Source organism: Cyprinodon tularosa, unplaced genomic scaffold (genome assembly GCF_016077235.1).
Source record: "Cyprinodon tularosa strain WSP-4 unplaced genomic scaffold, ASM1607723v1 ctg73, whole genome shotgun sequence".
Classification (NCBI taxonomy): domain Eukaryota; kingdom Metazoa; phylum Chordata; class Actinopteri; order Cyprinodontiformes; family Cyprinodontidae; genus Cyprinodon; species Cyprinodon tularosa.
This window is the reverse complement of record NW_024039485.1, coordinates 1,522,396-1,537,851: the sequence shown is the minus strand read 5'-3', so window position 1 is coordinate 1,537,851 and position 15,456 is coordinate 1,522,396. Positions and strand designations below refer to the sequence as shown.

General features: G+C 42.6%; 1 protein-coding gene across 4 annotated transcripts in view; it reads left to right on the top strand.

Moving 5' to 3' along the window:
* The window catches only part of kif13a (kinesin family member 13A), a 73,921-nt gene that overhangs the window by 17,328 nt on the left and 41,137 nt on the right, over positions 1 to 15,456 (top strand). For all 4 annotated transcript variants that reach the window (XM_038269454.1, XM_038269453.1, XM_038269455.1 and 1 more), the window contains exons 3-6: positions 4,922 to 4,934; positions 7,114 to 7,174; positions 7,891 to 7,983; positions 8,285 to 8,465. In XM_038269454.1, coding sequence (XP_038125382.1) covers positions 4,922 to 4,934; positions 7,114 to 7,174; positions 7,891 to 7,983; positions 8,285 to 8,465 — 348 coding nt within the window. The remainder of the gene's footprint in view (positions 1 to 4,921; positions 4,935 to 7,113; positions 7,175 to 7,890; positions 7,984 to 8,284; positions 8,466 to 15,456) is intronic.

The following is a 15,456-nucleotide window of genomic DNA, read 5'->3' as shown; positions in this document are numbered from 1 at the left end:
ATTGTAAAAACATTGGAAAAGATAAAGACATTTTTTTTTTTATTATAAATACTGAATTTATTACATACAATGTGTGGTAAACTCATACATACTTCTGCATGCATAAGTTTTCAAACAAAATGGATAAAAAGCATTATAAAATCCTATTGATTTATTAAACTAAAATGATTATTAACCTATTCTGGGTTCGATTCCCGGCCCGGGGCCTTTCTGCATGGAGTTTGCATGTTCTCCCTGAGCATGCGTGGGTTCTCTCAGTGTACTCCGGCTTCCTCCCACAGTCCAAAAACAGGACTGTTAGGTTAATTGGATTCTCTAAATTAGGTGTGAGTGAATGGTTGTTTAGGTGTGAGTGTGTGCGTGAATGGTTGTTTAGGTGTGAGTGTGTGCGTGAATGGTTGTTTGTCCTGTGTGTCTCTGTGTTGCCCTGTGATGGACTAGCGACCTGTCCAGGGGGGACCCCGCCTCTCGCCTATTGACTGCTGGAGATAGGCACCCAGCACCCCTCGTGACCCCACTCGGGATAAGCTTGTCAGATAATGGATGGATGGATTATTAACCTTATGATAAAAAAAAAAAAACTTTATTTGAAATGGGCTCCAAACAAAATAGTATTTTAAATCTCAACAAAAGAAAATAAAAATAGAAAATATAAGTTTTGAGTTTGTTTTTAAAAAAAAACTGTAAAACTTTTTAGTCACCGTCATCACAAGGCATAGCTAATAACTTTAATAATATGAATTGTCACTATTGAAAGAGATATTTCTTTCTCTGCTTAGTCTGCTAAGCAGAGAAAGAAATATCTCTTATAGTCTCTGCTTAGTCTGCTGCCTCCGCGACCCGATTCCGGATAAAGCGGGAGACGGCGAGTACGAGTATGAGTATTTCTTTCTATAAACCAAATCTGTAGTTGCGTCAAGTAACAGGAGGTTTGGGAGCATCGCTGGGGGACAACACGGTGAATCCCCCGATGGGGCTTCCAGCTTCAGCCATGCTCTGGTAAAGCTAAAGCTACAGCAGATAGCATCTGCCTCCAGGGAGTTAGGAATATGATGCTATCTGGCACTTCTGGGCCATAGATCCACATTTATGCAGCCAAAACACTCAGCTATCAGGACCTAATGTAACATGGCTGTTAGTTATTAGACATGCATGAATAATAATGCAGTAGACCTGCTAATGATAATCAAATCTATCAATAAATAACATTAATATAAGAACTGTGGAATTACAGTTAGGATATACATAGTGAAACATTTACGTTTTTCTAGTAACATGACATGAAAGTCTTGACTTTTGTTTATACTTAAAGCATTATTTTAAATGTGAATAAAAGCTATTTTAATTTAAGAGAATAAAACTGGACAAAGAGGACAGACTGTACTAAAGCTTGGATGGATTCTGAGGAGCACACAGGTTTTTGAGGGGATTATGGAGCTTATTTCCAAAGCAGAGTGGGAGAACTGGAGCCTAATGTGCTTTAACTAACTGAAAGGGGGGGGTTTTCATGTTTTTGTAAGTAGAGGCAGTTTAGATGAGTTTGTGAGTTTTAGAAGTCTTTTTTGGGAATAAAATGGGAATGCTTTAGGAAGTTATAGCTTTCTAACATCTTAAATAATTCCTGTTCCTCCCATTGTCAAGCGGGGGATTCCAGACATACCAGAGCTGGAGACATTAACTGTACATACAATAGATTAAACAATGAGCAGGGGGCACCAGACTGCAGCAGCGCACAGGCGGGTTTTTTTTCAGATGCAGAGTCTTTCTTTAAAGTGTTACTCAACCCCTTTCTTTTTTCTTTTTTTTTTTACTTTAGAGGCAGTTCCTGTAGATTTTAGTCTCTTACAAGTACCTAAACTTATGCTTTAAGACCTGACTGTAGGAAATCCGACTTTAGTACAGAGACCCAGGCTGTCAGAAGCTTATCTATATTACTGACTGTTGTGCTTCCTGGACATCCTCTGGACTCTACTGTAGAAAAGTCCTGTCTGGGACCATCAGTTGTCAGTATATGCATTAGGGCTGCAAAAAGTTATTTAATAAGATACTTTTTTGTAGTGTTCAAAGCAGGTGAAGCTAAAACGTCCTTCTATTAGAGAAAATCAAGAAAAAATGAATTTTAAGCTTACATTAAAATGTTTTTTATATTATTCACACAGTTTTCTCTAAATCACTGATGAGTGGTTTAGTTCTTTCAGCAAAAGCCTTGTTTCAGGGTTTTCTTGCTTCACTTAACAAATCGGTTCCAGTTGATTAGTGAATTAGTTGACGATTATTTCAATAATCGGTTAGTCCAATTAATTGTTATAGCCCCAATTTGCAGATAAGCAAAGTTTCTAGAATTTTATTTACACGGCAGAAATTCACAGAACAAGTGCTGAGCAGAACATTAATGGTATAGTGGAGTATGTTGTTTTTCCATGTGGATCATCAAAATAACTGGTCCCCCTAATTGTTAATCATGCAAGTAATATGTTTACGTAAGGCCATCCTACATGCTCGTCTCTTAGAGGTAGCTATCTTTTTCTACTCATGCGCACTTTCAGTCGTATATGTGTGGTGAGCTACGGTTTCAGGCAGTCATTGAAGCTCGCCTTTCTAACCATGGTTCTTTGAAAATGGCCGAGGGTCATAAGAGAAAAAGTGTCAGTTGCCAAGTTTCAACTTGACAGGTAAAGTTTAGCATGCTGTTTGGCTAAATCCATTTCACATCACTGCTAGTAAAAGTCATCTACTCCTATAATTTTAACTTTCCAGGGAAGACATGTTTATTTATTTTGTAATTTGTATTGTTAGTAGTTATACGGTGGACACCGATCCTTATTTACACACACACATACAAGCAGGTCATTTAAAAAAGAAAAAACATTTTTTATGTACCCATAGTCTTATTTGTGGGGAAACTTTTTTACATATAAATATGGGTGAGATGAGATCCATCCGAGCGACCGTCTTATCACTGAAGAGGGATGCATCATATCAGGCATAATCAGGCAAAGAAAAGAAATGTAAAATTAGCTGAAGTGGAAAAATACAGGGAAAGTAAGAAGAAGTTACATTCTGAACATCCATCAATTCCCATAGATTTAGACTCTCACCCTTGATTTTAAACGTTTTAGGAATTAATAATCTTGCTCACAGCTTAAATAAGGGGAAATATGGCAAACATTTTTATCAAATATCTATACCCTAAAAATAACTTTGTCTTGAAGGAAGCCTTTTTTTATTGGTTATGCAGTTTGCAACAAATGTTCATTGACAGTCATTTATTTATCCTTTCTAGACAACAGTACCCATAACATAAACTCACTGTACTGGGATGCATCATATCAGGCATTATTTTTAGCTGATCTTAATGTCCCATTTAGGAATTCCTTTGTCCCTGATACCAAGCCAAGCTATTTAGAGACTTGTAATTTTCCAATACCAGTCATCCCCTGTTGTTGAAACAGTGAGATACTGGTAAGGAAAATATTAGCTTTTATAAGTGCATTTGCTGCAGCTGCTTCATTCTTTTGGTTTCTGCTTAATCCCCCACCCACCACAGCATGGTCTTCAAGGATGGGCTTGCTGATGGCATTGTTCATGCTAGCTCTGCCTCTGTTTGACTAAACTAGGATGACCAGAAGGTCATAAAATGTTGATTGCTGAATCATTTATTAGACAAACTCGTTGCACGTACATGAAGATGACACATGTAAGAGCCGGAGGTGCCTTGGTTTATTGTAATTTTAGAGGCAGACATTAAACAACAGTCTGGTCGAAGATTTAGATTAGGAACCCTTACACCCCCTCATCTATTACTGCGCTACCCACTCAAAGAACCCAAACACAGCTACAGAGGCTCCTGTTTTGTATCATTTCTGCTTTAAGGAGACCACTCTGCATGGCAACAACAGGTTTGAGTAGAGAATAGATCCTATTACGAGTGGGTGTGGTTATTCACGGTGCAGCTCTGTAGTCTGTGACTCAGCTTAAAATTGTGAGTGTCTCTGGATGGTTCCGTGGGGTGGGTGTTGATTAAGTCTTCCTGATGCACCCTGCATTAGTTCCCATGCAAACCCAATGCCCACCCATGTCTCTCTGCCAAGAGTGTTCTGCAGGAAGGATGTGCTGACTCCAGGAGGACTGGCAGAATCAAAGAGACGGAGGTTGTCTGAAACCATCCAGAGACACTATGTGTGTAATATGTCGTGCACAATGCAGCAATGTGGTTGCATTTATCCTCATTCAGCAGAGGCTGTAGAGTTCAAGGAGCTGCTGAGCTTTGGTTCTTCCACCCTCGATGACAACCTTTATGCAATAGACACAAAGTTATGCCTTTACAACTGCAAATCTAAAAAAAGTGGCTCACATATATATTCAGCCTTTTTTATCTAAGTGACAGCATTTAGCTGTGGGAATGCCTCCCTTTAGCAGGATAACTGAGCAGAGTTGAAGAAAAGCAAATGTTCACAACACTTTTCCAGATTTATATATTCATCCAATAAAGTGCATTGAAGTTGTTGGTTGTAACAGAGACAAACTGAAAAGAAGAGGAGCGTATATTCAACCCTCTTGTCCTTTACGGCGGTGGTCGGTCGTTGTGAGTGCAGCTTCCCCAAACTGGCCTCCGTGTGAAGTCCACAGGAATAAGAGCTATTTATTCAATAGAGTCAGCGGGACATTGAATCTTAAATCTCCTCCCTTCCTCATGCTCCACCGGCCAGATTAAAGAGTCAACCACAAACTTACTGTGTTGAAATGAGAAAGACAAGTAAATAACATGTCATATGGTAAAAAATAATATATTTCTGTCATGAGAAAGTATTCACCCTTAATGATTTTTTCCTGTGTAGATTCTTACCCTTCTATTTCTCTCTGTTTCTATTTCCTGCTCACTTGCTCCTGTGTATGATGGATCGACCTTCTGCTTGAACAGGAAGCAGCCCAAGGTATGTATGTTTTATCCATTTATTTTTCAGACATTTGCTGCTCCAGAACTTACACCCAACAAGAGTGTTTCTCCCGCACAGGTTGATTCCTGGTTGTGTCAGTGTTTTTAAGGAGATGATTTAAGTTTTTTTCGGTTAGATTTGTGGGTCAGCAGGAGCCAGATAAATGTCCGTGTGAATGTGTCAGCGCTCTCCCAAACTCCCACAAAGGCTCCACAATGAGAGAGGGATGAGCGCGGACATTGGGGTTGTGTGTGTGCACATTCAAAGCTGCATTGTTGTAGCACACCCCCAATTCCCCCCGTAACAACACACGGCTCAGAGATGTTTCACACACCAGGGACGGGCTTTGTGCTCAGATTCCCCCCCCCTCCTGACTGGACCACGGGTGAGCATGGTCTCTTGGGCATGCAAACCTGAGCTGCCCTGTAATAACCCTCCACTCAGACAAGCATGTGTCCGTCTGCCCTGTTCATTGCTTAGTGCATTCTTCAATGCAATCCTAGATAACAATTTTTTTCTGGAAAAAAAAAGGGGGGCTTTGGTCCTTCTCTGCTTCATCATCATTTATGCTGCTGATTAATAGTAATTGTCCAATCAAGGGAAATCTGTTGTGCAATCACACCCTTGGGCTGGAGGGAGCCAGAACAGAGGGCACTGCAGCCCTGGTCTCTAAAACAGCCCTAATTGAGAATGATGGCACTTTTGTTCCTTTGAATGGCACCCATTCACTTGTCTGAAGTCACAAGAGGAAGTCTTGCTCTCAGTGCATTCAGTGATCTCAGAGCTTTCCATGCTGACTGTGCAGCCTCGGCCTCCCCAGTTCAGTTATTATGTGGCATTTGGTATTTCTGTTGGGAGGGGGGGGGGGGTTCTTTTTAAATAAGCTGCAGCAGATTGAAAGTCAGAAAGGAGGGTCAGTGCATTCTGAGGTTTAGTTTGCTTTCTGTGGGAATCAAATAAAATTATACCACATATAAAATCACAGAAAGTCTAATTATTTAAATATAATTATATATAACATTATAACAAATCATATATATAAAACAGAACTTTGTTCTGTTTCATAAAATGCATCAAAACTGATATAATTTAGTATTTTTTTTAACACAGATAAACCACCAACAACATAAATTCCCTTGATTTTCAGTCCCTTAAAAAATCAAATGAAGGTTTGCAACATATGACGGTTGACATTTCATTTCTGTCAGAATTAACATTACTACCACTATCAAAACATCATTAGCCCAATTTTTTTCTTCCGTATGATGTAGACCTGATAGATTTAATTTGAAAGTTAATCTGAAATCATTGTCAGCTGGGAGAAGCTTGATTTGTGAATCTCTAGTGAAAAAAAAAGGTATTTTTCAATTTGGGCCGCCGTGATTTCAAAACTGCGGAACTGCTGCCAGTGCAAAAGCAGATACAGAGTAAACCCAGCAAGATGGTTTCTAAAAGCATTAAAGATTTGTCAATGAAGATTTGATGCCTGTAAAGTAGCAGAAGCTGCTCTCAAGAATCCTAGAAAATGTGTTTAAAATCGGCATTTCGACTATAGATTGCTATGGTGTGAGTTAGAAATGACAGAGACTCCTGGTAAAGTGTCGAAACGTCATCAGAAAAGCTGAGCTAAAGTTCGGTTGCCTCCGATTGAAGCCTGTTTGGTGTGGCTGCCATGACATCAATGACTGAGACTTTGCACAGGCAGAAGCTGCTCTGTCTGAGATAGCCTTCTCTCTGTGCCTCACCAGCCCAGCACTCCTGCAGGTGGCTGGAGGATACTGGGTCTTTCTGTTATAAAAGTCAGTGCTGTGAGCCCTGGGCCTGAAAGCCAAATGCCAGTCTGTAGTACCGGGAACAGCATTGGCCCAGTTTCCTTGGAGATGATCCTCGGTGGCTGGGATGCTTCCCTCAGAAGCAAACACACTGATTTATGAATTCATTTCACTGCAGCAGACATAAAACTCTGTTGCTTTACACAGACAGTCATGGACCCATCCCGTTGAACAAGGCTATCTGGTTTCATTTTACTTGCTCGGACAAGTCCTGCCCTGCTGTTTGATTGTACAAAGTTGTACAGTAATCCAGCATCTTTGAGCTTCTGGTTTGTTTTCGCCAGACGTGCTTGGACAGGTGTGAGAATGCACGCTGATGATATCTGTCTCCTTCTTCTTGGCAGGTTTTTGCTTTTGACCACTGTTTCTGGTCCATGGATGAGTCCAACGTTCCCAAATATGCTGGTGAGTCATTGATCCTGCACTCAACCTAAGAGCTCAGCTAATGGAGCGGGCGTGTGTGAAGAGTTTTGTGTTGCCTCTGTCGAAGCAGGGAAATTCCAACCTTGATGGGATACAAAGCCTTTACAGGGTTTGGACAAATGGGATCATTTGGGTTCTAGATGCATTTGTTAGAAAGTAAGTCAGCACTTTGTTGTCTCTCTTCTAAAAATTATAAAGCGCTTGTAAGGTTTTAGCTCCCCATCCAGAGTTAAACTCTCTGCTGTTGTAAAAAAAGCATCCTAAGAAAAACTCTGTCTATCTAGCTGGTGCTAGAATAAAACAAGGGCATAAAACTTTCATGAGATTTATGTGTCTGTCTGATGCACATTATAATAATCATTCCCTATACTTGGTTTGCCATAAAGCTTGCATTTGATTTGTGCTGAACTGCCAGGGCAGTCTGCTCAAGGAAAGGTTGCCTCAAGGCCCTGAGCCAAGGCTTTATTTAGCTCATTAAACAGCTGTCCCATTCAGCGGGGCCAATAAGAAAGCTTCCTCTGCACAGCTTTACATTTTCCAAGTGACCAGACAGGAATCCGCCAGACTCTTATTCATCCCCCAGTGGGCCTTGTCAATACACAGCGTTGTGCTGATTTTACAGACTATTGAGATAACTTGATGACAGCTGACACTGTTTACCCTGATATCCATGGCAACTGAATCTTTCTATTAAAAAGGTCAAGAGGTGGTGTTCAAGTGCCTTGGAGAGGGAATACTTGAAAATGCATTCCAGGGATACAACGCCTGCATATTTGCCTATGGACAAACAGGTAATGAGAAGGAAAATCTAAGCAGATCAAATTAAATTTCTGTTTTGCATGATTAGCCATTCTTTAACTCCCCTTGATCTTTACTGCATTCACCAGGACCAAAACAGAAGAAATAGTCCATCCATCCATCCATCCATCCATCCATCCATCCATCCATCCATCCATCCATCCATCCATCCATCCATCCATCCATCCATCCATCCATCCATCCATCCATCCATCCAGAAAAAGAGTGAAATTTTAATACATTAACCATGCCATCTTACTTTTTTTTTATTGTGTGGCATTGCTTTGAATGCAGGTTCAGGGAAATCATTTTCCATGATGGGAAATGTAGATCAGCCCGGTTTAATCCCCCGACTGTGCTGCTCTCTGTTTGAGAGGGTCCACAAGGAGGAGAACGAGACCCAGACTTTTAAGGTGGAAGTGTCCTACATGGAGATCTACAATGAGAAGGTCAGAGACCTACTGGATCCCAAAGGGTGAGTGTGTTCCCTGTGAGGTGAATGATCTCTATGTTTTGGCCAGCTCTTGATCCCTGATCTGGCACCGATACAGTCAGTTACCATAACTGTGATGTCAATTCACTGGAGTTCACAGCACAGCACTGTCCCTCTGTTCCTATATTGGAGTCACTCTCATGTCTGTTAGCCTTAAAGGGGGGACGCTGACAGAATAATGCGTGTAGGAAGCTGTCCTGGTCATTTCCTGCTGAACAGCAGCTAGCATGGTCCTCTGACACTGCTGCATTTTTTGCCTCTGCGGTCTGATGCGGATTGGCAGACAGACTGCAAGGAACAGTTAGCTCTAAATGGTCCTGCTTTGGGAACATCTGTTCATGACGCTTGGGACATAAAAGATGTCAGAGCAACCCTGCGGGCTACAAGCCAAGCAGGAATAACAGTGCACTCCTCTGTCTGTTGTAAATGTCTAAATATGCAGCCAAATTCAGTTTTAAAACCACTTCCTCCTGCTCAGATAGTGGTTCTTGATTCTGTTTGGACCAACAGACGTTACGTGGAGTTGGGAGTAATGTCTCATACGAGTTGGAAGCTAGTTGATTGGCTTATTGCTTTGCATGACATATGCATAGTTGATTTAGTTTCAGATTTATATGAGTGTCTCAAAGTTGCAGAGGAGCAGTTTCCTATTTGGTGGAGCATCTGCCTTAAATCCCATTTACACTACCCTTTTGTAACCGTGCCAAGATTGGTCCGAGCATGGTAACCGAGATAGCTGTTGAGTGTAAATGGCGCACACAACTGAACGTACCGTGCCAGACACAACCCAACCACGCTAAACTGATAGTAGCAGTGTTGTGCCTGAACGTGTTCACTGAACGTAATTTCATGAACTCGTTCATATTTTGGGCGAACGTGAACTGAACGTACTATATTACTGCCTGATGAAAGTTATTGTGAACTCGTTCATTCTGGTGTCTGTGAACGGCACGCTCTCTCAGCTCAACTCCGTTCAATAGGTTGCCAGATTTCTATAGAGCCTTCCAGGCGAAACCCCGGCTAAATCACACCGTAAACAGGCCTTAATATGTAGCGGGGAAAACACCCAATCTGGCAACACCAGCTACCAGTGTCGTAGCCTACAGCCGCGTGCGTCAAAACAAAATGCAGCGTGGAAGCCACAGCAGCATGGAGGCGACCGTGGATGCGAAAAAGCAGCAGTATGATCACTTAAAACAGGTTTATGAACAGGTGGTCGGTGAGGATGATGGCAACAATCTTACATTTCTCTGCAAACTTTGCCCGCCGGCTTTCAGTAAAAAAATCCGCACTTCAGTAACATCCAAAGCAAATCTGAAACGGCATATGTACTGAAATGGAATTTCAAATGGAAAAAAATATTAAAATTAAAAAAACATTTGCTCCTTAAAGACTACTTTCCTGTTTTTCTTTTAATAATTTCTCATAAAAAAGACCATTCAAGCAGGACATTTTTCCTGATGTTTTTGAGAATATACTGTAGGGGTGAAAGCTGCAGCTGCTACTAGTGTGAAGTGAATGGACAGCAACAAAGCGTTAAAGAAACAATGGGGAAATGCTGACCCCTCAATGCTAATGTAAACCCTGGTTGGATAAGGATTCAAAACTGGATATGAAGATGAAATCTGACGCACAGTTTCAGTGTTACAACTGATAAAATAATTGCTGTCTGTGGTTCTACAGTAGGCTATGATGTAATTGAGCAATACATAAAAATAAAAAAAAAGAACTATGAACTAGTTCATTTTTTTGAACTGTGAACTTCAAAATTTTGAATTATGAACTATGAACTGAACTAGTTTATTTTAAAATGTGTGAACTGAACTTTGAACTAGTTCACGTAGAAAGAGAACTTTCCCAACACTGGATAGTAGTACATCAGTAGGGCTTGGCGTGGTTCAGTTCTGGCTCGGTTCTCAGGTAAAGAAAAGAGTGCATGAGCAGACCGCCTCATCTCCTTACAGTCAGCCTTCGTATCCTTGAAATTTAAGTAATTCATTAAAATACAAGCTTCCCTACAGTGCTACACAATTTCCAGTGACGATTCTGCTTAGCCGTGTGATGAACCTCAACGTCTTTCGTTGTTTTCTGTAAGCCCTGATTGGACTATTGTTTGTCGTATTCTCTTCCGAAAAGCCAAATCTGTCAAGTAAATTCTCAAAAGGCTGCCTTTTTCGCCTTACTCTCTCCGCAAACAACAAAATATCACAATGATATCTAAACATAACTCCCTGAATGTTACAGGCACCGCCATGTTGGTTTGCTTGTTTTTCTCTGGAGATCAGTAGTACCGTAGATCACCACTAGGAGGGGAGGAACCGTGCTAGCGTGATTCTAAATGGTTGTAAGGAACCAAGCTAGGCACGGTTAACCGATCAAAGCTCGGCATGGGTCGGTTTTCAGAAGGTAGTGTAAATAGGGCTATGGCTATAAACATGTAGCCCTCAGCTCCTAAGTCCTTTTAATTTGACGGGCCACGCCCTGTGCGACATCACCCCAACTCTATTTACCTGCAGAGTCAGAGTGCCACCCCCTCCTCCATTCCCCACCTGTGGCTGTCGCATGCTCTGTTGGCGTCTCGTTTCAAAAAAAGTTACTGGATCTTCCTAAAGATCTAATATTATAAGCTGTCTTTTGGACTCGCTTCTCTCTCACAACTTGGGCCAAACCGCTCATGTTGTCTTTCATTAATACCACTACACAGACGGAGATCAACTTGTCATCCCTTCAACGGTCAGGTTTTTTTTTTATGCCAGAAAAAGGACATCACCCTCACTACAATCTGGTTCACAACAACTTTTTCTTTTTCTAATTCAACTGAAGATGGCGAGCTAAGACCTCTACCTGTGCGGTAGGATACAGACTCTTCTTTCCTATAAGGATAAAAACTATTCTCTTCTCAACCCTGGATTACCATAGCGTATGGACTAATAATCTAACCTAACTGAACCTTGGGGACAATTAATCAAAAACTGTTTTGTTATTAATGTTTGTGTGTTTGTTGTTTTTTTTTTTTTGTGTGTGTCTTGGCCACTTTAATACAAAACTAGTTAAACCTTATTTTTGTCTCTGTGATTATTCACACCTCGGGCTCCTCAACTAACCCTCTTCTGGTAACATCTTTCTACATCTATATAGTCAGTTCCTTTTCATTAGCCTTTAACAAGCGTTACATTTGGCGAGCTAGCCAGGAGTCTGATGTGTGAATATTCATTGTGAATTACTGAGATTGTTTTTTGTTTTTTGACTAAACTTGCATCAGAAGTGTCTGAAATGGATTTCATTGAAAAAACGGGGGTTGAGGTTTCCCATTGTGTTTATGCTAGCGGTGTGACTAACACTCAAGCAGATGATGAGTTGATTGATTATTTGCGTACTTATGGGGATTTAAAAATGGCATTTACTGTTACAGATTCTGACAGTTCTTTTTACAAAAACCTGATTGTTGAATATGATACATATGCAGCTTTGAATAAATTGAAGCCTCTTCTGCCATATAAATTTGAATCACAGAGCAAGTCTGGTTTACTCTGTGAAATAAAACTACTTGCGGATGAACTTTATGCCACAGCCACAGGGGGGAGTACTGCCATCATTCCTGCCCCCACTGTACCTTCCACTGATTACCTCCATGAGCTCAAACACATTGCTTACCGATGTGGAAAACCCTTTGAAGAAGTTATTAAAGAGGTAATGGATCAAATAAGTGGACATCTGGCAGAAGTCGGAGGAAATGATGATGATGATGAAGATGAGGAGAGACAAGAGACTACAATTGATGTACTGGAGACGGGGCAGACCATGTCAGGTTCAACCCTTGTGTCTCAGATGCAATCAACTTCTCAGTCGGTGGGTCGTTCTTCCACTGGCCAATCAGCAGACCCTCCTCTAGTCAATACAGCTGCCAATCCAGGACAGCGGATTTCTCTTTCTGGACACGACTTGAATCCCCCAGAAGTACAGAGGGTTGTCGTGGAGCACATTGTGAGAAAGGACGACATGAGCCTCCAATCCTTGTCCCCACTGCGCCTACGAACATTTTCTGGAAGGATTCCTAAACCAAGTAATGAGGCAGATTACGACTCATGGCGTTCCCATATTGAACTCTTGCGAGCTGACCCTACCTTGTCGCCACTGCACGTTACAAGGCGCATTCTAGAAAGCCTGCTCCCTCCAGCTGCCGACCTTGTTAAAAGCTTGGGGCCCAACTCTTTACCAATCATGTTCACCCAAGTGCTCGACTCAGCCTTTGCCACTGTCCAGGATGGAGAAGAGCTCTTCGCTCAGTTCCTAAACACTCTTCAGGACCACGGAGAGCGACCGTCTTCCTTCCTGCAAAGACTGCAACTGACACTGAGCACAGTTGTGAAGCGGGGCGGAATCCCAGCAAGAGACACTGACAAGCATCTATTGAAACAGTTCTGCAGAGGATGCTGGGACAATGTTGTCATTACAAAATTACAGCTTGAGCAAAAAAAAGACAATCCACCTACCTTCTCCGAGCTTTTGTTCCTGCTCCGGACCGAAGAGGACAGGCAGTTGGCCAAAGAGTCCTTAATGAAGAAACACATTACATCCTCGAAACATCGTGCCAACCTGCAGTCTCAGAGTGCATCCTCCTGTGTCTGTGGCCGCACGGACACCAGCGCCATTGATGAACTGAAACAACAAATGGTAAAACTGCAAAATCAGATGTCTGCTTTGCTGGTGAAGAAAATTCCCGCCTCTGCACCAGATTACCGGCAGAGTAAGTCAAAGCCAAAAGTCAATGTCTCCACCAGGCCCAAGCCTTGGTTTTGCTTCAAGTGCGGCGAAGATGGACATATTGTTCCTGCCTGCACAAATTTAGCCAACTCCAGCCTTGTTGAACAAAAGCGCCGACAGCTGAAACAGAAGCAGCAAGCATGGGACGCTAAGAACTCCAAACAGTTAAACTAAATGCAGCTTCTTCGGAGGGACAGGTGGAAGCTGCTACTGAATTGTGTCCCCAAAATCAACGTTTTACACCACGAAACTCCTTTCCCAAAGGATTAATTGGAACAAAAAGTATAGGACAGGTCAAGATAAAAGGCTCAAACTTTCATTGCTTGTTTGACACAGGATCCCAGGTTACCACTGTCACTCACTCCTTCTATAACACATATTTGTCCGACCACGAGATCAAGCCCCTAAATAACCTGCTGGAGGTGGAAGGTGCAAACGGACAAGCTGTGCCCTACTTAGGATTTGTGGAGTTGGACATTACCTTTCCTGCTGAGTTCCTGGGACAGTCAGTGAATGTGAACACTCTGGCATTGGTGGTACCTGACTTCAGATCATCACAGCCCTCAGTCCTCATTGGTACCAGCACACTGGATGTGGTGTATGAGAAACACTCTGAGATCAAAGACTCCGAATTCCAACCAGTACCATATGGGTATGGAGCTGTGCTGAAGATCCTAGAGCTAAGACACAAGCTTGCCACTGATGATCACCATGGCATTTTAAAGCTACAGACCAACAGTCCACAGACCTTCGCAGCTGGAAAAACCATTGTCATGGATGCTATATCCATCGCTCCAGTGTTACAAGGTGAGAAGTCTGTCGTTATCCAGCATCCAACATCTTTCTCCCTGCCCGGCGGCCTGATGGTCCAGTCATGCCTGGTGGATCTTCCTTCAGTCCAACCGTGCCATCTCCCAGTTGTCATCACAAATGAGTCTGACCACGATGTCATCATTCCAGCCCGTGCTGCTATCGCAGAGCTGTGTGCCTTCCAGTCAGTCCTCCACAAGCAACAGAGTGTGTGCCAGCAAGAGAGCCTAAAGTCATCAGAGTCAAAGCTGAACTACAATTTTGCTGATTCACCCATCTCCCCAGAGTGGAAGCAACGTATTATTTCCAAGCTCAATAGCATTCCTGAAGTCTTTGCTCACCATGACCTTGATTTTGGTTGCACTGACAAAGTAAAGCACCAGATCAAACTTGCAGACCCAACACCTTTTAAGCAAAGACCCAGGCCCATCCACCCACAAGACCTGGATGCTGTCAAACAACATTTGCAAGAGCTGTTGGAGTCTGGCGTAATACGTGAATCGGACTCGCCATTTGCTTCCCCCATCGTTGTGGTGCGCAAAAAGAATGGCAGCGTAAGACTCTGCATAGACTACAGAAAGTTAAACACTCAAACCATCAAAGATGCATATCCTCTGCCAAAGCTAGAAGACACCTTTACGGCCCTGTCCGGATCAAAATGGTTTTCCGTCCTAGATTTGAAGTCCGGCTACTATCAAATCGAGATGGAGGAATCTGATAAATGCAAAACCGCCTTCGTCTGTCCTCTAGGCTTCTGGGAGTTTAACCGCATGCCGCAAGGAGTTACAAATGCGCCCTCCACTTTTCAGCGGTTGATGGAGAAGTGCATGAGCGATTTGAACCTCAAAGAAGCACTCGTCTTCATCGATGATTTAATCGTGTTCGCTCCGACGCTGGAAGAGCACGAAGAGCGGCTGATGAGGGTTTTGCTGCGGTTAAAGGAGTTTGGCCTGAAGTTGTCTTTGGAGAAGTGTGTCTTTTTCCAGCCATCTGTGCGGTATCTCGGACATGTGGTGTCGAGGAATGGAGTTGAGACAGACCCAGAGAAAATTGCCACCCTAACATCTTGGCCAGTCCCACAGAACCTCAAGGAACTTCGCTCATTCCTCGGATTTGCCGGTTATTACCGACGCTTTGTGAAAGACTACTCATCCATCGTCAAACCACTGAATGAGCTGACCTCAGGCTATCCACCAAACCAGAAAAAACGAAAACCGTTGATAAAATCCCAGACCTACCTGAACCCAAAAGAGCCTTTCGGTGGCCGCTGGTCCCCTGCATGTCAGACTGCCTTTGAGACCATCATTCAAAAGCTCACTTCAGCGCCTGTTCTCGCCTTTGCCGATCCTAGCAAGCCGTACACCCTGCATACAGATGCCAGCTGCACAGGACTTGGTGC